This window comes from Dipodomys spectabilis, unplaced genomic scaffold (assembly GCF_019054845.1).
Source record: "Dipodomys spectabilis isolate Male_0828 unplaced genomic scaffold, ASM1905484v1 ptg000266l, whole genome shotgun sequence".
Lineage (NCBI taxonomy): Eukaryota > Metazoa > Chordata > Mammalia > Rodentia > Heteromyidae > Dipodomys > Dipodomys spectabilis.
The window spans coordinates 6,597,450-6,621,341 of record NW_024870943.1 but is presented as its reverse complement, the minus strand read 5'-3'; the positions used below and the strand labels follow the sequence as shown (position 1 = coordinate 6,621,341).

General features: G+C 52.0%; 2 protein-coding genes and 1 non-coding gene across 3 annotated transcripts; 1 reads left to right on the top strand and 2 right to left on the bottom strand.

Annotated features, from left to right (window-relative positions):
* Positions 1-2,876: 2,876 nt before the first annotated feature.
* Trnastop-uca lies at positions 2,877-2,963 on the bottom strand. Its single transcript has one exon. It is a non-coding gene; the product is annotated as a tRNA-Sec (tRNA).
* Positions 2,964-6,347: 3,384 nt separating this feature from the next.
* Rtn2 (reticulon 2) lies at positions 6,348-14,764 on the bottom strand. The gene is made up of 10 exons (XM_042700504.1): positions 14,621-14,764; positions 12,930-12,974; positions 12,363-12,821; positions 11,971-12,225; positions 8,440-8,647; positions 8,080-8,218; positions 7,871-7,940; positions 7,698-7,744; positions 7,146-7,204; positions 6,348-6,824 (listed from the first exon to the last, which is right to left on the bottom strand). The coding sequence occupies exons 1-10, from the start codon at positions 14,652-14,654 to the stop codon at positions 6,743-6,745; spliced, it is 1,398 nt and encodes a 465-aa protein (XP_042556438.1). The 5' UTR covers positions 14,655-14,764; the 3' UTR covers positions 6,348-6,742.
* A 2,506-nt stretch (positions 14,765-17,270) lies between these two features.
* Positions 17,271-22,023, top strand: Ppm1n (protein phosphatase, Mg2+/Mn2+ dependent 1N (putative)). Its single transcript, XM_042700557.1, has 5 exons — positions 17,271-18,257; positions 19,304-19,421; positions 19,511-19,616; positions 19,702-19,762; positions 21,778-22,023. Exons 1-5 carry the CDS (start codon positions 17,277-17,279, stop codon positions 21,838-21,840), a joined length of 1,329 nt encoding a protein of 442 aa, XP_042556491.1. The 5' UTR covers positions 17,271-17,276; the 3' UTR covers positions 21,841-22,023.
* The last annotated feature ends 1,869 nt before the right edge of the window (positions 22,024-23,892 follow it).

The following is a 23,892-nucleotide window of genomic DNA, read 5'->3' as shown; positions in this document are numbered from 1 at the left end:
TTATCCCTTTCCTGGTTTCCGAAAGGCACTTATAATCTATTATGTATAAATAAGTATATTATATATGGTGTGCGTGCGTGTGTGTGCGTGCGTGTGTTGAGCGCTTTCTGCCTGTACAGTGTGCTGTGGAGTTGGAAATGACTTTTCTGGAAAGTTGGAGTCCGTCTGCCTGTCTGTCTTGTCTTTTTTTTTTTTCTTTTCTTCTGACTGTCTCTTCTGATTGTCTCCAACCCCTCGGGGCTGTTTCTCTCCCTGTCTCCTTCTGTGGACAGGTTCACCTTGATCTTGTCCACCTGTCTCTTTCTCCCACACATCCCCCCCTGCCCCCCGTGATCTTTTGAACTCTGGCCGCACTGGGGACCTGTGGTTTTGGTTGTGTTAGGCTGAGAGAATGGTCGGTGGTTGTTCTGCGTGTCATTGTGGTGGTGGTGGTGACCATCTGTCTGGGATTGTTGCGGTGGGAACGCACGCACGTGTCAATCACAATGTATCGGATCCCTGACGGCTGCCATGATGTATTTGTGGTTTTGATTTTGTATTTTGCACCTTGCCCGGGGGTGGGGTGTGTGTGGGGGAACCGGGGAGCCCTGCGCTGTCCCCCCTCCCCTCCCCTCTTGGTTCTGCACTGTCGCCAATAAAAAAAAAAAAAAAGATCCTTAAAATTCAGATGCCTGACCCAACTGTCTGTTTTCTGTGGGAGTCATGACTTGACTTTGTTTCAGCAGGAGAGAGAGGAGATGGTTTGGAGACGCACATACAGGTGCCCCGGATGGAACGTTGATTAGGGAATTAGCCTGCAGCGAGATGGAGTGAGGCTAGACACCCGGGAGAACTTCCCATGCGTGAATGACCACTTTGTATTCTAAAAAAATGTAGCAGAGTTCTGGAGGGAAGTGGGGAGCCATGGCAGGGTTTTTGAGGTGCAGAGAGGCTGAGACAGGTTTGTGAGGTTGAGAGTAGCTGGAAGGGAGAGGAGTTAGACTGGAAGGAGACCTGGAAAAAAGAGAGGGTGCTGGGAAAGAGGGAGGACAGGGACCTGAGACCTTAGAGGATTGGGGCGGGGGAGGGGGGGAGGGGACAGGCAGAAGTCAATTATGGAGCAGGAGGTTGATCATGAACCAAGGATTTCATCTTTCCCAGCCTTAGTTTCTGCATTGGCTGTTGGAAGGACTCAGCTTGAGTGATAAAGATATATTACCACCCCCCTGGTCATTACTGGGGTCCCCCCAAAATCCCTGACCCAATCTACTTCCCTTACTATTTACTGACCTTTCATCCTTTTATCTATTTATTTTGGTGCCAGTCCTGGGGCTTGAACTCAGGGCCTGGGTGTTGTCCCTGAGCTTTTGTGCTCAAGGCTAGCACTCTACTGCTTGAGCCACAATTCTACTTCTGGCTTTTTGCTGGTTAACTGGAGATAAAAATTTTATGGACTTTTCTGCCCAGGCTGGCTTTGACCCGTGACCCTCAGATCTCAGCCTCCTGAGTAGCTGGGATTACATGCGTGAGCATCAGTGCGCAGCTCACTCTGTCATGCTTTACGAGTCTGCCCCAGTTCAGTGTCAGTGTTAAATATCCTTGGTAGATGGTGTGCATTTATCATCTTTTAACAAAAACTGGAATGTACACTAATACAACTACTTTGGAAAGCAGTCTGGAGGTACCTGAGAAAGCTAAATATAGACCTCCCCTATGACCCAGCCATACCACTCCTAGGCATCTACCCTGAGCAACAGGAACCAGATACAAGGACACATGCACCTCTTGTTCATTGCTGCACTGTTCACAATAGCCAAGATAGGGAAACACCCAGATGCCCCACTACAGATGAATGGGTCCAAAATTGTATCTATATACAATGGAATATTATGCAGCCATTAGAAAGAACAAAATAATGGCATTCTCAGGGAAATGGATGGAACAAGAATTTTTGATGAGGTAAGCCAAGAGCAAAGAGACAAACACACGTGGTCTCCCTGATAGGTGGATGTTAAATCCAAAATGCAAGGAGATATGACAAAAGATGTCCACTCAATTTGTCATATCATTACTAAATGACCTCATGTTGTTGACCACATATATGATATATATATATATATATATATATATATATATATATATATATATATATATATATATATATGTGCTCATCTGAGGGAAGCCAGGAGGAGGATACAGCAATGGGACTCATCAGCTGCACTGGACATTGATGAAAATGAGCTAAAAATCTCCAGGGCAGCGATGGGAGGGAGGGAATGAGAGGGAAAGAGGGAACAGCTGACACTAAGCAAAGGAAATGTACATATCCTCCTCCCCCCATGTAGAAGAAATAGCTGTATTGTCAAAGCCCATAGAATTCACAAACATTCTAGAAGATGATAACGACCATTTGCCTTGTGAAGGTTGGAGAGTGTGTGACCTTAACTAAGTATCACTATCTCACAATACTGTGAAATTTCTGAAATTTATGTCATCTCTCAATCTCAATAAAAGACTGAAAAAAAAAAAACAAAAACTGTGCTATGAGTAACCCCAAGCACGTGCAGAGAAACAAAGGCGGCCCTGATTCAGCCAAGGCGTGATTAATCCGTGAGTGAACAAATGACTGAATGCCCAATCCAGGAAAGGAAAACAAATGCTCCCACGGGAGCATCCCCAGACTGCAGAGACAAAGTTTTCTTCACTTTCTTTTTGAGGGATCTGTAATACTCCCGGGAAGGTGAGGATGGACAACGGGTCACAGCGCCCTCTTCTGGCGCCCTCCAGAAGTGCGCCCCCGAGCACACTCCAGGACTAGAAGAGAATTGAGTTCTAACTCAGGATTGGAAGAGAATTGAGCTCTAGTTCCGTGGGGACAAAAATGGGATAGATACTCCCGCCCGAAAGGTGGAATTGAACCACTCTGTCGCTAAACAGCTACAGGTTTGAAGCCTGCACCCCAGACCACTGAGGATCATCCGGGCAGAAGCCACTGCTTCCATGCCTCTATATAAAGTCCTAAAAACTCAGCATTTTACACCCATGGTGATTTGTTCTGGGTGCTGTCAATGCTCTCATTTTGGTGCTTATAAATCCCTGCCGTGTCTTTTGAAAAGTAATAACAAAGATCGTTGGCCAGATTTTCTTTTTTGTCCGAAGGCGAGTCACTCCTCGCTTCGGGAAGCGGCCTCATTTGCATAGCGCTGTGCATTCTGGGATACAGTACCCAGGGAGTTTCTTTGCTGCTAGAGTCCAAAGATTCGGAACCCATTTATACAAAAGGCAGGAATAATAAGTAAATAAAAAGGTTTCCTAACGGAAGAAACTCACAGGTCGAATTCAGAACCTCCCCCCCCCCAACCTCCTCCCCTCACACCTTCGCGGAAGGATTTTGGGGTTTTTTTGCCCAGGAATAGCCCGAAGCTGTGGCCCCGCGCGAACGGGGGCGGCTGCGCCACCTGGTGTACATTTTTGGAACTGCAGGATCGGCTGAGCTCGGTCTTCATTCAAACGTTGACTATTCGAATGTACCGAGTCCCAGGTACTATCTTAGGTGTTGGGACTGAAATCTGCCTGGGAGACACTGAATTTCATCAATGTTTACACCTGAGTGCTGTGGTCAGGGAAACCGAGGCTCAGATTCCCTCAGTCTCCAGGGAGAATGGACCCTTATCATAATTATAATTACACCACCCTAATCATTATTCCAAAAAAAAAAAAAAAGATCAGGTTACGCTTAGTAGTGCACTTCTAGAATCTCAGCTACTGGGGAGGATTGTGCTAAGGGTCCCTGCCCTGGATTTGCAAAATGAGCATGAGATGAGTTGGAGATGTGGCTGAAGTGATACAGTGCCTGCCTAGAAAACTTGAGACCCTAAATTCGAACCCCAGGATAGAAAATTTAAAAAACAAAAAACACCAGACAAACAAAACAGCATTACATGTCAGAGATTGCTTGGCAATATTTTTTCTCTCCATATTTGGCTTGTAGCTTGAGGCATATGACCCCGGGCAGGATTCTTTCTCCAGACCTTTGCTGATCGCCTGTCTGCCATATGTTTCATGGGCTCACTGCCCCCTCCCGCTGTCCTCTGCTCAAATATCAGCTCCCAAGATGCCCAGTTTAAAATAGCAAGACTGTCACTCGATCCCCTGCCGGCTGGACTCTTTTTCACCACTCTGATCACCACTGGTCCTGTTCTATGTTTCTTTGCTTATTGTTTATGCCAACAAAACAAAATCAGCTGCAGGAAACTTGATATGCCTTTATGATTGTGTTGCTAGAGCATAAGAGGGTTGGGATGCACCCTGGAGTCTATGCTGTCATTGGGCAGGGGGCGTGGCTTTGAGTGCAATGCACCAAGATTTGTACCATGTCTGTAGCATACTCAGGAAAACTCACTTCAAACTCCAACATGCTTTATGCTTTTATAGATGGTCTTTGAACAAACCCTTTGTCTTATGAAAAGTTTTTTTGGGGGGGAGTCCAGTCGTGGGGCCTGAACTCTGGGCCTGGGCCCTGTCCCTCAGCTCTTCAGCTCAAGGCTAGCACTCTACCACTTGAGCCATAGTGCCACTTCCGGCTTTTTTCTATTTGCTTATGTGGTGCTGAGGAATTGAACCCAGGGCTTCAGGCATGCAAGGCAAGCCACTCTACCACTGAGCCACCTTCCCAGCCCTGTCTTATGAAAAGTTTGAATGGAAGCATTTTTAGATACTTCAGGTAGTATGGTAGTGCATGCCTATAATGCCAGCACTCAGGAGGCTGAAATTTGTGAATTCAAGACCAGCCTGAACTATTGATCTATATATAAGGTTCCAGGACAGCCAAATCCAGGTAGTGAAATAATGATGCTGATGGGGGGGAGGGAGAGCAAGGGGGGGGGAGAGAGAGAGAGAGAGAGAGAGAGTCTGGGTTTGAACTGCAGCCTCAGACATTGTGCCTTAAGTTTTTCATGCAAGGCTAGCCTACAATTCTAGCTACTCAGGAGGCTGAGATTTTAGGCCAGCTTGAACAGACAAATCATGTCTAAAAGAGTCAAGCAAGACAGGTACCGGTGGTTCATACCTGTAGCTTATAATCCTAGCTACTTGGGAGGTTGAGATCTGAGGATCACAGTTCAAAGCCAGCCTGGGCAGGAAAGTACGTGAGACTCTTATCTCCAATTAATCACCAGAAAACTGGAAGCAGCGCTGTGGCTCAAATGGTAGAGCGCTAACCTTGGGCTATAGAGCTCAGGGACAGCGCCCAGGCCCAGAGTTCAAGCCCCATTAAAAAAAAAAAATAGCCAAGCAAAAGGATGAAGCCCACCAGGTGCTGGTGGCTCAGGCCTGTAATCCTAGCTACTCAGGAGGCTGAGATCTGGGGATCATGGTTCAAAGCCAGCCTGGGCAGGAAAGTCCATGAGACTCTTATCTTCAGTTAACCACCAGAAAAGTGGATCAAGTGGTAGAGCATTTAGCTTTGAGCTGAAGAACTGAGGGACAGTGCCTAGGCCCAGAGTTCAAGCCCCATGATGGGGAAAAAAGAAAAAAAAGGGCGAGGCCCTGGGTTCAAGACCTAGTACAAACCTCTCCTGGCTCAACGTTGCACAACTAAGAGGTAGCTAAGCTAAAATTCACACCCAGGATCCTGTACTGGAATCCAGTCTCCCCTGGCCTCTCTCTATCTGTTAAGCTCTGGAACCTGAGGCCATGAGCCTATTCTTGGGCCCCAGGTAATTGAGGCAGAGTGAAGAGATGTTGAGAATTGGAGATGCTACTGCAATATATAGGATTCTTCAGCTGGCTAGATGTAGGAAGTGAGGGAAAAGGAGTGGTTGGGCAGTGTCTAGCCTGGCAACTAAGTGGGCAATGGGATTGTTCCTGGGTTGGAGATCAATAGGAAGAGGAAACTATTTGAATGTTTGTTGTGTGTGTGTGTGTGTGTGTGTGTGTGTGTGTGTGTGAGAGAGAGAGAGAGAGAGAGAGAGAGACTTTTTTAGAACGTAAATACTTGAGTGTGTAGTAGACAGTGTGGGATCTATTAGTGATGTCTGCCTTGAGCTCAGGCAAGGAAAATGCTAGGATGTGGAATCCACTAGTGATGTCTGCCTTGAGCTCAGGCAAGGAAAACGTTGGAATGTGGAATCTACTAGTGATGTCTGCCTTGAGCTCAGGCTGGGACAAGGCTGGACTGCGTGGTCTCGCCTCGCTTTCTCTTTAATCAGTTCATACTGTAACAGACAGTTGAGGTTCTTCTGCTTAACTGGGGGCACGTCCTGGACCTGTCCTGTCCAGTGCTTTTCAGACCAGGAAGGTGAAAGCTGGAGGGGCTGGAAGCATAGGAGGCTGGAATTTTCCACAGGAGTCTTTATTACAGTGTAAATCCAAGCTCAGGCCTCGCCTGGGCCCCATGCAAAGCCCCAGCCTGGCGCTGGAGTCGTCCAGAAGATACCAACCCCTTGTGGCGCCTCCAGCGGCCGGTCACGGAAGTGCGGGACCATGCCCTGGCTAGACAACTACAAGTCCCAGCAGGTCCCACGACCAAGGTGCGTTGTCTTTCCTGGACTCCTGGCGTAGAGCTTCTTGGGAAATGTAGTCCTAGTGGCTTAGACACTTGGTGCAGAGTCCCAACGGGAGAGATCCTGACACCTACCAGGAACTGGCTTGGGGCGAGGGAGGAGAAAGTGGGGGATGGATGGGGATGGGGGGAGGAGATGGGGACAGGGGTTGCTGGGGGAGGGGCAAGCCAGGCATCCCATGAGCGAGCACAGATGTCCTCTCATTCGGCTTTGGATTTGCATCCGGAGACTGAGGCTGCTGTTGAAGCAAGGGCTCCGGTCCCTGGGATTTTAGCTCGGATCCTGAGGGAGAAACACTGGGGGTCAGGGGTGTATCAAGAATAAAGATGACACTGGAAACCAGGGGGACAGTGGTGGACAGCGGTGGACAGCGGTGGAAGGAGCTGAGCATCCACCGCCAGCCCTGGGATCGCACACGGCCAGGCCCTGCCCGCCATCTAGTGGCCGGCGCTGGGATCGCACACGGCCAGGCCCCTGCCCGCCACCTAGTGGCCGGCGCTGGGATCGTCCCACGCCTGCTCTGATGGCGGCGAGGACAAAGTTCCCGTGTTCCCCCAGCTCCCCCCAACTCAGTTCCCATCCAGCTCTGCCTCAGGCTCTTACTTAGCTTTGATGTGGCTCAACTGATTGGTCACCAAACCCACATACTGGTCTATCTGGGCCTGGAGAGACCAAGGAGAGAAAGGAAAAGGAATTAGGAATGGGGTGTGTGTGTGTGTGTGTGTGTGTGTGTGTGTGTGTGTGTGTGTGTGTGTGCGCGCGCGCGCGCGCATGCATGTGCTTGTCTGTGTTGTATCTATATTGCAGAGCAGGGTAAAGTGAGAGGATGAGTTTCTGAGCGGTTTGATTTAAATACACTTTATGTGGGGTGTGGCAGCACATGTCTGTAATACCAGCTGCTCCAGAGCTGCTGGAGAGGTGGAATCAGCCTGGGTAAAAGCAAGACCCTATTTCAAGGTACAAAATAACAGCCAAGTGCAGCAGCACCACCCAGGAGATGGGGATCAGGAGGATCAAGGTCCTAATCCAGTGGTGGGGAAAAGTTGGTGAGACCCCATTTCAACCAATAAAAGGTAGGTGTGGTAGTGCATGCCTGTCATCCCAGCTGTGCAGCACCGGCCAGGGGGCCGTGGGTGGTTGGCTTGTAGTACTCACCTGGTGCTGCTGATACAGCAGCGGGACTGTGAACAAAGCGATCACTCCTGTGGAATCAAAGATGAGGGGATCAGGCTGACCCAGGGCCTCCACAGTTTCATCTGGAGTCCCATATCCCCCTCAAACCTGATCAACCCTGCTCCCACCTGCCCACCACAGCCATGTTGACTCACCCAGAATGAGAAGAGTCAAACCATTGAAGACCGCCCCCACGAAGGTCAAGATGTAGAAGAGCAGGGCCAACTGGGGGTGAAGGCCGTGGTCAGGTCCAGGCTGAGGTCCTCCCCAGCGCCCCCCTCCCCACCCCCAGAGAGAGAGAGAGGTGAGACTTGGGAACCCCAGAGGAAGAGGAGGAAGAGGGGTGGGAACAGCCTCAAGGCACCTTGAGAGAATCCACCAGGTCTTCTACCAGGAAGAAATGTCGCAGCTGCTTGGCTGCAGAGACCACGTGGGAGGCGATCTGGTGGGACAGACGTTCCCTCTGCTCTGGGGTCAGGGTCAGATCCACGTCCAGGTACGCCCTGATGGGACAAAGGGACGGAGCCTGGGGGCATGGCTGAGAGAAGAGTAAGGAATGGGGTCCTGGGGTTAGGACTGAGGGCCCATGTGGAGTGGGCTGGAGTCAAACTCAGGTTTCAGATCAGGAGGAAAGAGGATGAGGCTGCCCGAGTCAGGGGTCATGACTGAGGGTCGGTGCTGGGGAGCTGGGGGTTGGAGGGAGTCTGGGGACAAGGGGTCTCACTGGAAGGGGTTGGCTCCATCGCCCCGGTGCACAGCCTGCAGCATTTTGCGGTAAACCCTGAGAGAGATGGTGCCACAGAGCAGCAGCAGAGCCACGTGCGAGGCCACGGACACGATGCTGAAGTGCAGGAGGCAGAGGAGGGAGACCATGAGGCCAGTGAAGACCACCGCCGATGTCCGGGAGTCCTTCCAGTACAGCAGGTCCGCCACTGTGGAGTAGGGAGGCATCAGGCCGCTGCCAGGAGCCACTGCTACCATTCTTGCCTGTGCAGTGCACCTGCTTCAGCCCTTATCTGATTCCCACCTTTCTGAGTGTGTGTGTGTGTGTGTGTGTGCACATGTGCCTATGCGTGTGTGCATGCCCACACACCAGGACTGAGGCTTGAACTCAGGGCCTGGGTGCTGCCCCTTAGCTTTTGCATGCAAGGCTGGTGTTCTACCACTTGAGCCACACCTCCACTAGTGGCTTTTGACTGATTAGAGATGGGAGTTGCCTGAACTGTTTTCTATACCAGCTGCCTTGGGACCACGATCCTCAGGTCTCCTGAGTAGCTAGGATTACAGATGTGAGCCACCGGTGCCTGGCTCAACAGTAACAGGTTTTAATTCCCCCTGCAATACAACTGTGGTCTTTTCTCAACATCTGGCCCAGCAACGGGCATTACGCGTTTTCATCTCAGTGAAGAATGGGAATGGCTTACTGGACTTAACATTATTATTATTATTATTGCCAATCATGGGGCTTGAACTCTGGGCCTGGGCACTGTCCCTGAGCTTCTTTTTGCTCAAGGCTAGCACTCTACCACTTGAGCCACAGCACCATTTCTGGCTTTTTCTGTGTATGTGGTACTGAGGAATCAAACTCAGGACTGCATGCATGCTAGTCAAGCACCCTACCACAAAGCCACCTTCCCAGCCCACAATACATGATTTTCTAAGTCCTAAATATATAAAGAACACCATGCTCCTTTTAACTGAAATTAGCCAGACCTTTCAGGGAGTTGTGTGGCAGTACTGGGAATTGAACTCAGGGCCTCATGCTTACTAGGTAGCAGGCATTCTACCATCTGAACCATACCTCTAGCTCCTTTTGGGGTTATTTTCCAGGAAGCATCTGGCTTTATGCTGGACCTAGCCTGACCTGCAATCATCCTTGGGCTCCCCCATGCCCCATGGGAAGATAGGCCCATGCTGTTGCTCCCAACCATTGCAATTCTTTCTTCCCCCTCCACCCTCTAGCTGGGAAGAGCGCATAACACCACACTCAGCCATTGGATGGGATGGAATCACCAAACTTTTCTTTTCCAAGGCTGGCCTGTAAATCAAGATTCTCCAATCTCTGCCTCCTGTGAGTAGTTACAATTACAGGGTCCAATACACCAGGCACTTTTACTTCTTTCTCTCCCTTCCTTCCTTTCTCTCTCTCTCTTTTGTTTATTGTTGGTCATGGGACTTGAACTCTTGGCCTAGGTTCTGTCCCTGAGCTTCTTTTGCCCAAGGCTAGCACTCTACCACTTGAGCCACAGCACCACTTTTGGTTTTCTGGTGATTAATTGGAGATAAGCATCTCCCCACCTTTCCTTGCCCGGGCTGGCTTTGAACTGTGATCCTCAGATTTCAGCCTCCTAAGTAACTAGAATTACAGGCGTGAGCCACGGGTACCGGGCTTGTTTCACAGTTCTTCAACGCACCTCCAAACCCAGCCTGAGGCCTGGCCCGTGGACCACCAGATTGCCTTCCATCTACACTGCAACACCCGCCCCAGAACCCACATCTGTCCCCTTCCACACCCTATCCAGCCTCACACCCTTACTGCGGACTGGCAAACCCATCCTACCAACCCCTACAGAGTCTCACCCCCTCACTTGGCATCCTTCAATTTCCCTCTAAATAGGGGTAGCCCCCTCCTCTCCCTGGGCAGAGGGGGGGAGGTGAGGGGGGAATCCCCCAGCCTGGCCCCGTGTGGGGGAGGGGCAGGGTCGCCTGAGGCGGGGCTAAGTTTAGGCACGCTGGGGGGGAGGGGGCCGCCAGCAGCTGTGCTGGCATGTCCAGGACCTGAGTGACAGCAGCGACTGGGCCCGGGACTGGGGGAGGGGGGGCTCCCTGCTCCTGAGGCCCCAGAGTCCTCGCTTGTTGGGGTGGGGATCCCACGTTTCCTCCAGATCCTCTCTAGGTCCCCTTGAAGCTCCCCGCCTCCCCCAGCCTCAGGAGAATTCAGGAGCCATAGCAAACCAGGCTCCAGATTGGAGGGACAGAAGGGCCAAACTGGACCCCTTTCCCGTCCCCCCCTCCCCCCAACGGGCCGGTCCCAGGCCCCACCCCCCACCCCCGGACAAACCCACCTTGACTCCCCATCTCGGCGGGAAGTGAGAGGCTGCGGAGACCGTGGCTGCGTGGGGACTGGGGCCACCGCACTGGGGCCCCCGAGGGAGGGAGCGGAGAGGCGGGGCCTCGCGGGGCTCAGCCAATGGCTGTCCCCCGAGGTGGGGACGAATCCAAGATCTGCACTGTGTAAACACCTAAGCAAGTTCCTGGAGGCCCCGCCCCACAGAGCTTTTAAGTGAGGCAGGGACTATTTACAACCGGCGGATGGATGCTGTCAGGGAATGGTATAGGGAGCTCTGTGTGTTTGTTTGCTTTTTTCTTTGGCAAGGCAGGGTCTCTCTATAGAGCCCGGACTGTCCTGAAACCCCTGAGGGATTCCAGGCATGTGCCACCATGCCTGGCTGGGACATAGTGCTTGGGAAATGCATAGAAACCAGACACCGGGGGGGCTCATACCTGGAATCCCCGAGACTCAGGAAGCTGCTGGGATCTGAGGATCACGGTTCAAAGCCAGCTCAAGTAGAAAATTTTGCCTGCGAGAGGCATCCCCAATTAACAAATACAAAAAGCTGAAAGGGAGGGAGGGGGCCCTGAGGTTCCAGTGGTAGGATGCCAGCCTTGAGCAGGAAAAGCTAAAGGACAGGGCCTCGGCCCTGAGTTCAAAATCCCAGTACTGGAGGGAAAAACAAAGAGAAAGAGAGAAAGAGAGAAAGAGAGAAAGAGGAGAAAGAGAGAAAGAGAGAAAGAAAGAAAGAAAGAAAGAGAGAAAGAGAGAAAGAGAGAAAGAGAGAGAGAGGAAGGAAGGAAGGAAGGAAGGAAGGAAGGAAGGAAGGAAGGAAGGAAGGAAGAAAGAGGCATAAAGTTTACTTGTAAAAGTCCCGTAGCCACATCAAGAAGAAAGCCTTGTTCTGTGCTTTTTGTTTTTCTCAAATTCGGTGTATCCACAATCAGCAAGTAGGAGCAGCTCTTAAAAAGAGGGAGTTTTATTTTTCTTTTGGCAATTATCCAATCCTAACTTCTGTAGTGGGCGGGAACCACAGTGAAACGGCCAATGGGAAATGTCAAGGGCGGAGTTTATAATGGCTAGCCAATAGCTGACTAGACTGTCTTTGTTCCTTTTACTGGATTGGTCCCTTTGAATTTCAATCCTCCCAACCTTTGGCTTCCAGTAGTCCAAGGCTGAATCTGCCTTGGGCTGTCTGCTTACCTAGTAGGTGTGGCTCCAGTGTGAATTCTGATTGGCTCGTGATATTGAGGCACTGTCCTGTGACTGGTTCCTGCTCTGATGGCCCCCATGGCTCATCCTCCTTGGCAGGCGAAGGTTCATCAGGCCCAGAGTTCGAATCTCGGGATGTAGGTGGGGATGGAGTATGGACCCGGGGGGTCCCAGATCTGGGAGTAAGCTGAGGGGTCAAGACCTCCGGAGGTGACAACTGAGGGAAATGGAGTTGTGGGTCCACTTCTGGTGCAATAGGGAGAAGGCCGTGAGCTTTTTCCTCTGAGGTGCCCCAGGAGCGACCACCCCCCTCCCCCACCCCCTCTTCCCCCCCACTCCCCCACTCCCACCAGTGGTTAAGTCCTACACCTGCTACACCTCACCTTCACCAGCCTCTCTTACATCCAGTCCTTCGGGTTCCTCATCTTCCAGTGGGGTGGAGCTACTGGTGGCTGAGTCCTCCCCAGACCCAGCACAGCGAGCAGCCCAGCCCATCTGGTCTAGCCGAAGCCTCAGGTCCTCCAGGGAACACTGGGCCTGAGGGGGGTCACCACGGCGTCCAGGCTCAGGGGACTGGCTCAGGCTGGGGATACTCTCCAAGCTGTCCCCCAGGTTGGGCTGTGGGGGCAGGTCTCTTGGTTCGGACACTGAGCGACCCTGGGGCCGAGGGCGCCGGGCAACAGAGTCCCTACGTCCCCCACTGCCCACGACACCGTCAAAAGCAATGTAGGAGAAGGTCAGCTCCCGGGGGGTGCCCCAATCCTGTGATGTGGTCTCCTCCTCGTCCTCTGAGAATTCCCGGGCTGTGTGGAGCTCCCGAAAATCCGAATCATCATTCCCTCCTTCAGTGAGGGAAGAAAGGTCATGAACTGCTCTGGGCAAGAACCCTGACTTGCCCAGCCAGGAGCAATCCTTCAAGCCCAGCCCTCACACACCCTCCTCCTGCTCACCTTCTGCAGAATCAGGGGTAGAAGATGCCGTAGATGGAGCTTCTTCTGTGAAAGGGAAAGAAGAAAGTCTGGAGTGTTCCAGTCACAGAAATGGGCTGGTCCTGCCAGCCTTAGATGGTGCAAATTGAAGGCTCTTAGGAGATCTGATGCATAGGACCTTAAAAAAGTTCTGTTTATAATCTGAGTCTTTAGGGATCCTGGGCAGTTTCTATTCATTCATTCCTTTGACATGCATTTATTGAACATGTACTATGGCAGGTACTGTTCTTTGTCATTCTTTCTTTTTGTCGGTCATGGGGCTTGAACTCTGGGCCTGGGCGCTGTCCCTCAGCTCTTCAGCTCAAGGCTAGTGCTCTAACACTTGAGCCACAGTGCCACTTCTGGCTTTTTCTGCTTATGTGGTGGTGAGGAATCAAACCCAGGGCCTCGTGCATGCACGGCAAGCACTCTACCACTGATCCAATCTCCCCAACCCCTGTGGCAGGTACTGTTCTCAGGGATATAACCATGAACCTAACAAGGAAAAAAAAATCCTTGATCTCACTGAATTCAACCCTGAGGAAGGAAGAGACAGAAAACCCACAAGTGAACCTATAACTTTGACACAAGTTTGAATAGGATCAAATAGCAAGGTAAGGCCTGCTCTCTAAGTCCTGGCTGATTCCTGTTATCTCATCTCAGGAGGTTGAGATCTGAAAATCCTTGGTTCAGAGCTAGCTTGGATAGAAACGTTAGAGATTCTTACCTCCAATTAACGAGTAAAATAACAACAACAACAAACTCTTAAGTGAAGGTGTGGCTCAAATGGTAGAGCATCCAACCTGAGTGAAAAAGCTTAGAAAGTTCGAGGCCCTGAGTTTTTAAAGTCCTAGTATTGGCATACAAACAAAATAACATGTGGAAATCACAAATTCTTAGAATGTGGGCATCTAAACACTGAAGACATGCAAATGGGACCTGGTGGGACCGAGGATGACAAACACGCATAGCTCAGGACTCCTGGCATCAGAGATCCACGGACCTTTACCATGGAGACTCCAACCCTCCGAGCTAGCCTGGGGCTCTGCACACCATTAAGAGATTGAAACTGATCTCCCAGCCCCCACCTTCCCTCATCTGGGAAACCAGAGGCCTGAAGCATAGTGGGCTCGCCCTCCCTAGGGTTAGCACTAATGAGTGGAAAAGGCCTCTGCCGACCCGGGAGTCCTGGCGCCAACCCAAGGAGGGCTGTTTTCTGGGGACGGGGTGTTGGGACAATCGGGGTGAGGTTAGGGTTCCCTCTCGGGCAGAAGTCACGGGTGATGGGCATGCAGATCCCTCTTTTCCCTTCCGGCTTCCTTCTACCCTCCACCCGGCCAGCTGCGGCCAGCACCAGGGTCCGGGGACAGCTCCCTGCGCGCCACCTTCCCAGGCCGGGCCGGGCGCCACGTCCCAGCGCCCGGCGCGCCCCCCCCACCCCCCGCCCGCCAGCGATCTCCGTGCCCCCACCTCCGCCGGGTTTCACTCGGGTCTCGGGGTCAGGCTGCCCCCCACTGCCGCCACAGCGCGGGGGGAGGGGAGGACTTCCTTTGTCTCTTTCGCCTCCTCTCCCCACGGCGGCTCTCCTGCGGCCCAGCGCAGTTGGAGACCCCAAAGGGGACCCCGCTCGGGCCTCAGGGCCCCACACTGGGCCCAAGCCGCTCTCTACTCACTGCAATGGGCGAAGACCGGCAGGACCTGCCCCATGGCCCCCCTCGGGCCTGCATCAGGACCCCCGCCCGCTCCGGCCACGCCGCCCTGGGCCTGGGGCTGCGGGTGCTCATCTCCGCCGCGCCCACGATGCCGCCGCCATCCCTGCCGCCTCTGCCTCCACGGCTGCCGTCTGCACGGCTCCGCGCGGGCGGGCGGGGCCCCGGTGGAGAGGGCACTGCAGTGAGGCGGGGGCGGGGCCAGAGGAGGGCGGGGCCAGGGGAGGGCGGGGCCAGGCCTAGAGGCGGGGCCGCGGCGGGGAAGGCACTGCAGGGAGACCGGGGGCGGAGCCAGGGCGGGGCCTCGGTGGAGAGGGCACTGCAGTGAGGCGGGGGCGGGGCCAGGGGAGGGCGGGGCCAGGCCTAGAGGCGGGGCCGCGGTGGGGAAGGCACTGCAGCGTGACACAGGGGCGTGGCCAGCCCTGGGGGCGGGGCCGGACTGAGGAAAGCATTGTAGTGTGGCCGAGGGCGTGGCCATGACCCAGGAGCCAGGCCTGTGGGAGGCCCCAAGCCTGTGGGCGGAGTCTTGGCACTGTAACTCTGGCCTGGAGTGTAGCACAGGCCGGGTGGGGGGAGGCCCATTCATAAAAGAGGAGGGTGAGGGGGTGGAAAAACACCTGGGAGCAAGGGAAGGGAGTAGTTTGTTGCTTGAGGGTTGGGGCTAGGTTCTAGGACTGTGGGGATCCAATGGAGTGGACAAACCCCTAAAGGGTGAGGCCTGCCCCAAAGGGGAGCAATCTTTAGAGCCAAGGGTGTGGAGTTTGGGATAGGTAGAATTAAGGCTGTGGGTATCATGGTGAGTTGGGGCAGATTTAGGGTGGTCTTGTGGTGGGCGGGGCTGGGCGGTAGGGTCCAGGCCTAGATTAGCAGCCAGAATGGAAAGGAAAAGTACAGTGTTAGGAAAGATTTTCTTTTTTTTTTTGTGCTGGTAATGGGGCTGAACTAAGAACCTGGACACTGTCCCTTAGCTTTTTCTCTTCAACACAGACTTTCCTCCGTGGGCTGGATTTGAACCGGGATCCTCAGATACTCAGCCTCCCGGGTAACTAGGATTACAGGATGCCACTGGTACTTGGCTAATACTCAGAAATTTTTGAAGTGAAGAAGAGGAGATCAAAAACACAGATGGAACTCATGCTAAAATAGAATTATTCAAACAATGGGGCACAACCTAGGTCTAGAGACATTGCTTAAAGGAAATAGAAAATAATTGGTTCAGGAAGGGGAGAGACCCAGAAGATGGCCCTAATCTGGAAGGAAGAAAGCTAGACTAGCTAGATTTGGGTGGCAGGGCTGGAGGAGAGTGATACTAGGATTGCAAAATTTGTGAGGGTACTAGGCTGTGGTCTTGAATGGATGGGTAGGATCTACAAGAGAAAGTAACTAAAGCTCAGTGTCAGGATCCTGAAGGAGTCACTAAATAACTGTGTTAGCCAGTCACTGGTGGCTCACACCTGTAATCCGAGCTACTCAGGAGGCTGAGATCTGAGGATCACCATTCAAGGCCAGTCCGGGCAAGAAAGTCAGTGAGACTCTTATTTCCAATTAACCATCAGACAACAGGAAGTGGTGCTGTGGCTCAAGTGGTACAGTACTTGCCTTGAGCTGAAGAGCTGAGAGACAATGTCCAGGCCCGGAGTCCAATACCCACAACTGACCAAACAACAACAACAACAACAAAAAATAACAACTGCGTTTAAAGGTTTGAGACTGGCAACTTGTCACTAAAATGGGCAGAGCTTGGGTTCAGCAGGGCTAGGACTGGTAGTCAAGAATTGCGTTAGCCGGGTGCTGATGGCTCATGTCTGTCATCCTAACTACACAGAAGGCTGAGATCTGAGGATCATGGTTGGAAGCCAGCCTTGGCAGGAAAGCTCATGAGACTCTTATCTCCAATTAACCACCAGAAAACCAGAAGTGGAGCTGTGACTCAAGTGGCAGAGCACTAGCCTTGAGCAAAAGAGCCAAAAGTTATGGAGAATAAGCCGGGCGCTGGTGGCTCACGCCTGTAATCCTAGCTACTCAGGAGGCTGAGATCTGAGGATCGCGGTTCAAAGCCAGCCCGGGCAAGAGAGACCGTGAGACTCCTATCTCCAATAAACCACCAGAAAACCAGAAGTGGCGCTGTAGCTCAAGTGGTAGAGCGCTCGCCTTGAGCTGAAGAGCTGAGGGACAGCGCCCAAGCCCAGAGTTCAAGCCCCACGACCGACCAAAAAAAAAAAAAAAAAGTTATGGAGAATAGATCCTAGAGCCAATGTAACCACAGTACTGTTTACTTTTCCCAAATAGACGCCAACTCCTTGAGCCACACCTCCAGGCTACACTGCTTCATTTTTCTGACTCAGTTTCCTCTTCTGTAAACCATTAATGGTGATGTATAATAGAGTGTGCCATATGGTACATGGTTAGAGCTTTGTAATCGTTTGTTGCTATCAATTACATTTCTGTTTCCCAGCCCCCCGACCTAGGTCCTAAACTCTTCTTTGAAGATGTGGAAAAGCAACATCTAAGAACGCAATTCCTGCGAGTGACCCGACTTGAGTTCAGGTCAAAGGACAGGAAGGAGATTTAGTTGGTTTTAAAATCTCACAGCGGAGAGATTAAGTGACGGGCGGGGTAGATGCCAAGGGTGGAGGCTTCCGGATCCCTGAACGGAAGGATGGCGGCCCTGGCCCGTCTGCTGGAGCGTCTCCTCTGGAGGACTCCGAAGGGAGAGGGGGCGGAGAAGGAAGACGCGGAGGATCTGGAGGAGGAGGAAGAGGCGGGGGGCCGGGCCCCCGACTGGCCTCAGCCTCGTCCCGCCGTGCCGCGATGCTCCCAGCGGCCACACGGGGGTGCGGCGCCGTCGTGGGGCCTGCGCTTCGGGGCGAGCGCGGCGCAGGGCTGGCGCGCGCGCATGGAGGACGCGCACTGCGCCTGGCTCTCCATCCCCGGGTTGCCCCCGGGCTGGGCTTTCTTCGCGGTCCTCGACGGCCACGGCGGGACTCGAGCAGCCCGCTTCGGCGCTCGACACCTGCCGGGCCACGTGTTCCGAGAGCTGGGCTCGGCTCCCCGGGAGCCCGAGGGTGTGCGGCAGGCGCTGCGCCGAGCCTTCCTGAGCGCGGACGAGCGCCTGCGCGAGCTCTGGCCCCGGGGGGACCCCGGAGGCTCCACGGCGCTGGCCTTGCTGGTCTCCCCGCGATTTCTCTACCTGGCGCACTGCGGCGATTCCCGAGCCGTGCTGAGCCGCGCCGGCACCGTGGCTTTCAGCACCGAGGACCATCGTCCCCTCCGGCCCCGGGAACGCGAGCGCATCTACGACGCGGGTGGCACCATCCGCCGCCGGCGCGTCGAGGGCTCTCTGGCCGTGTCGCGAGCACTGGGCGATTTTGCCTACAAAGAAGCGCCGGGGAGGCCCCCCGAGCTGCAGCTGGTTTCTGCAGAGCCCGAGGTGGCTGCACTGGCACGCCGCGCCGAGGATGAGTTCGTGCTCCTGGCCTCTGACGGCGTGTGGGACGCCATGTCCGGGGCTGCCCTGGCGGGGCTGGTGAGCTCGCGCCTCCGCCTGGGCCTGGCCCCGGAGCTGCTCTGCGCGCAGCTCCTGGACACGTGCCTGTGCAAGGTCCTGGACGGAGGCGGGACGCGGGGTTGCACGTGTGGAAGGAAAGGGAGACGGGGATTGGTTGGGCAGACGGAAGGGGGTGGGCTGAGTGGGCGTGGCTTCGGGGAGAGGCGTGGCCAGCATGGGGCGAGGGCTAGCCTCCAGCACAAAAGTTAAGGTCTTGAATTCAAGTTGCATGTGTTCGCTTCCAGTATCAACACCTTTGAAAGCCAGAAAACAGCCAGACTCCTGCAGCTCACTACTCCGGAGGCTGTGAGCTAGGGATTGCTTTACGAAGCCAGCCCTGGCAAAGAAAGCCTGTGAGGCTCTTATCTCCAATTAACCACCCAAAAGCTGGAAAGAGAAGTGTAACAGTGCTAGAGCACCAGCCTTAAACAAAGAAGCTCAGGAGCCAGGCGCTAGTGATTCAAGCCTGCTATCCTAGCTACTCAGAAGGCTGAGATCTGAAGATCACAGTTCAAAGCCAGCTGGGGCAGGAAAGTCCATGAGACTCTTTTCTCTAACCACCAGAAAACCCGGAGTGGCGCTGTGGTTCAAGTAGTAGAGCCCTCATCTTGAGCTGAAGAACTCAGAAACAGCGCCCAGGCCTAGAATTCAAGCCTCATGACCAACTTAAAAAAAAAGAAAAAGAAAAAAGAAAGAAAAGAAGCTCAGGGACAGTGACCAGGCTGTGACTTCAAATCCCAGTATGGGGGGGGGAGGAAGGGAGGGAGGGAGAGACCAGATTGGCTCAAGTAGTAAAGCATCTACTCAGTAACTGTGAGCCCCAGAGTTCAAATCCCACTTCTGTTTACTAGAAAGCACAGGGGGCGGATCCTTAGATAAAGGACATGGCCCGCTATGACTAGGGCAAGGATAGGACTGTAGAGGGCATAGTCTAAACCAGGCACATGGTTGAGAAACTAAGGAGTCTGGCATAACCAAGTTGGTGAGGGGAAATGAACACCAGGATTGGTGAGATGCCACCATATCTCTGAAGGCATGGAGCCCCTGGGCCATAGCCTTCCACCCTCTCCCAGCAGGCTCCTTTTCTCCACCCTATCCAGGGCAGCCTGGACAACATGACCTGCATTCTAGTCTGCTTCCCAGGAGCTCCAAGGCCCTGCGAGGATGCCATCCAGAGGGAGCGGGCCCTGGATGAAGCACTGGGCCACAGAGTGGCTGGTGAGCTAGCTGAGGGGGCACTCAGTCAGTGCCCAGAGGGAGGAGACCTGGCAAATATCTGCTTTCTATAACCCTTACCTCTTCCTCAGCTCTGTATGCCTCTGCGCAGAAGCCCCCCAGCCTAAATTCGGTTTTCAGGACTCTGGTCTCTGAGGACATTGTGGATTTACCTCCTGGGGGAGGGCTGCATTGCAAGTGAGTCACCCTGGGGTGGCATGGGGGGGGTGTAGGAGAAGGATGGTCTCATCCTGAAGCTGGGCTCTCTTTTGCTCCCCCCCAGGGCAGCCATCATAGCAGAAGCTTATTCTCGGCTCTGCGAGGCCTCAGAGGAACACTCAGAGGTAAGAATCCTCTGTCTTTTCCGCCTTCCCACCACCTCCACCCCTTCATCTTTTGCCTGCAAGGCCTTCAACAATGATAGGCTTGACCCCTGAGCTACATCCCCAGCTTCCAGCTTGTACTCTGGACTGTGTCCCTTAGGAACACATAATCCAGCCTACTTGTTGATGGGGATTTTGCTTTGGTTTCTCACTGCACTGGAGATTGAACTCAGGAGGAGCTGGAGCATGCTCGGCAGGAAACCTACCACTTGAGCTACTTTCCCAGCCTGTGCTGAGGAACTTGAACAAGGAGTTTGCCTCATCTATGCATACCAGGCCCTAAAGCACTATACTAGGTAGAAGGGGACACAGAGAACTGTGCATCCTCTCATTCCAAATAAGAATAAGGTAGAAAAGTTTAGGCAATATAATGAACAGTTCCTGAGCATGAATGCAGAGCAGAGATCACCTAAGTCTTAGTCAAGAGAGGCCATCATTGGATGTGGATAGCAGAGGAGATATTTAGAGACATCTGAAGATGCAAGAGTGGAGTAGAATAGAACATGGGTTTGGAGACAAGGGAGAAAGCTGGAATCTGGAGGCCCAATGACTTTGCACTGCAGAGAAGAGAGTTTAGTTATCATATGGATGAGAGAGGGTTGCTGGTAATTGTTCAGCAGCAGAAGGAGGTATGGCAAGATTGAGTTGTCAGGGCCAGAAATTCAATATAACCAAGGAAAGCCAACCACGGAATTTACTGGGCCGTGTAATTGAGGACATTGGGGAGTTACAAGGCTACATCCAGATGTCAAGATAGATGGCATTAGGAACTACTTTATTTTCTCAGAACTGGCTTCATTCCCATGTAGGGTAACAAAAATTGTCATTCTAGGCTCACATCCAACCTGCCTACTGTCCCCAGCAGAGACAGCTAGCTAATTCCTCCATAATTGAGCTGGATCTCCAAGTTACTCTTTATTGGCCACATTGAGTCATGTGACTGACCACCTGCCAGTTTCTGATTGGGTAGACGGGTCATATGCCCAACTCTAGTCTTTGTGGTTACTGTCTACCCCAAGACAAGTCTAATGGACTGAAGATGTTGTCTATGGTAGTCCCTCAAAACCAGAAGCCGGTGACTAATGCCTTTAACCCTAGCTTATCAGGAGGCTGAGATCTGTGGTTCGAAGCCAACCCCTCAGGACAGCGCCCAAACCCTGAGTTCAAGCCCCACAACAGGGAAAAAAACAAAAACAAAAACAGGAGGAGGAGCTGGGCATAGTGGTGCATGCATATCTGTAATCCCAGCTACCAAGGAGGTACAAGCAGGAAGATTTAGAGTTCAAGGCCAGCTCCAGCATTGTTTCCAAAACAAAAGGAATAGTGTCATGCCTCACATGAGAACAGGGGTCTCATTCCTAAAGAATACTAGAAGCCTGGCACCCCTAACTATTCAAGAGGCCAAGCTCTTAGGACCAACATCCAAAGCCAGCCAGGGAAGGAAAGTCTATGAAACTCTTATTTCCAGTTAGCCACAACAAACAAACACAAGTCAAAACAAAACTGGAAGTGGAGCTGTGGATCAAATGGTAGAGTGGGAGCCTTGAGCAAAACTGCCAACAGATAGCATGAGGCTGAGTTAAAAATAACTTAAAAAATAATTTTATTATTATGTTTAGTTTATGGGGCACTGAGGAATTGAATCCAGGGCCTCGTGCATGCTATGCAAGCATGCTACCACTAAGCCACATTCCCAGCCTCAAAAAAATCTTCCATGGTTGGGTGCCGGTGTCTCAAGCCTGTGATCCTAGCTACTCAGAAGGCTGAGATCAGAGAATTGTGGTTCAAAGCCAGCCCAGGCAGGAAAAGCCCATAAGACTCTTATCTCCAATAAACCACCAGAAAATCAGACTGTAGTTCAAGTGGTAGAGCAATGGCAAAAAAAAAAAAAAAGGGGGGGGGGGGTTCTAGAAGGCCAGGTAGGTGCTGGCTGGCCAGAGGAACGCTGTTAACTCTCTCCCCATTTTGTGTTACAGAAGAGGCGGGATGGACCTGGAAAGACCATCAACTCCCACTCCAATGCAGACTTGGAGGTTTGATGTCTGTCTTTTGGGGACAACGTGCTCAACTGGGGTTCCAATGGACATGAGGAAGAGAAGTACTCTCTCTTCCCTAGCTATGTGGAAGAATGGAAGGAAAGCCAGCCTATGGAGAAACCTCACAATGTTTATTTCCCCTTCTTCCTACTTCCTCTCAAAGAAAGTCTTATGAGAGAGGGGGAATTCCACCACCATCATTCAGACCAGAAAAGAAAAAGCCAAAAAAATCAACCTAATGTTTTTTTGTTTTGTTTTGTTTTCAAAAAAATATTGAGGCTGAGAATATGGCTCAGTGGTAGAGTGCTTGCCTAGCATGCAAGAAGCCCTGGGTTCAATTCCTCAGCACCACATACACAGAAAAAGCTGGAAGTGGTGCTGTGGCTCAAACGATACAGTGCTAGCCTTGAGCAAAAGCAGCTCAGGAACAGTGCCCAGGCCCTGAATTCAAGTCCAGGACTGGCGAATATAGATAGATACATAGATAGATAGACAGACAGACAGAAAGAGAACTGAACAGATGTTGAGAGATCAAGTAGCTCAACAAAATTCTCTTTCCTTCCTAATTTCCTTTTCTTTCCCCCCCAGGCAAGACTTTAATAGCCTGGGTTGACCAGGAACTAAGGATCCTCCTGCCTCTGCCTCCTGAGTGCTGGGATTACAGATGTATACTACCATTTCTGGCTTCATGTGTTTTTTGAGGGAAGGTAGGAGAAAATTGTGATGTTAACTTTTTTATTTTATGTTTGTCAGTCGTGGGGCTTGAACTCTGGGCTGGGGCACTGTCCCTGTGCTCTTCAGCTCAAGGCAAGCGCTCTATTGCTTGAGCCACAGCACCACTTCCGGTTTTCTAGTGGTTTATTGGAGATAAGAATCTCACAAACTTTCCTTCCCAGGCTGGCTTTGAACCTTGATCCTCAGATCTCAGCCTCCTGAGTAGCTAGGATTACAGGCGTGAACCACCGGCATCCTGCTAAGGTCTTAGTCTCTTGAGTAGCTAGGATGACAGGTGTGAATTACCATTCCCTGGCTTATTAACTTTTATTTACATAAAAATTTCAAAATATGGGCTGGGAAGGTGGCTCAGTGGTAGAGCGCTTGCCTTGCATGCCTGAGGCCTTCGGTTCAACTCCTCAGCACCACATAAGCAAAAAGAAAAAAGCCGAAGTGGCACTGTGGCTCAAGTGGTAGAGCGCTAGCCTTGAGCTGAAGAGCTGAGGGACAGTACCCAGGCCCAGAGTTCAGGTCCCACGACCAGACCCCCCCCCAAAAAAAAATTCAAAATATATTTTTTATTAAAAATTTTGTCCTCTACAAATATATAGCAGGCACCTATTGTGTACCAGGCCCTATTCACAAGACTAAACCTAATTTGGCAAACGAGGAGACCAACATGGAAAGTCATCTCAGATAGTGAGAAGTGTGGTGAGGAAAATAAAAACAGGAGGATATATATGATAAGAAAATGACTAAGGAAGCTATTTAAAAATTTTAATTCTCTGGGTTTGTTTCCTGTTGGGCTATATTGGGGTTTGAACTGAGGGTCTTGGGCTTGTTTGGCTGGCACTCTGCCACTTTCTTGATATTTTTGGGCTCTAGTGAATTTTCTGCTCAGGTTGGCCTCAGGCTTGTGATCCTCCTACTTTAGTCTCCCAAGGACCAGGATTACAAAAGTACAGACGTGTGTCCTCCTATGGGCTGATAGTTTTGCTCAGTGGTAGAATACTTGCCTACCCTACAGAAGGCCCTGGGTTCAATTCCCAGCACCCCTAAAGGAAAAAAAAAAGTCAACCAGACCGATTGTCTTGTCTAAAATTTAGGTTTTTATAGAAAAACGCTTGCCAGTTCCTGCTTATAGAGTAGGTGAAGCCTAAAATCTCACTTCTCCCATTTGTACATTTCCACCCATAGGACAGAAAGACTTGGGTAGCAAAATCATGAGCGGAGTTCTCAATCAGTTGGACAGGCGTTTGTTGAGCTGCTATTTGTGAGCCTGATTGGGTTGAGTGCGGCCCCGACAAAGGATCAAGTCTAGCCCGGTTCCAAAATTACTCA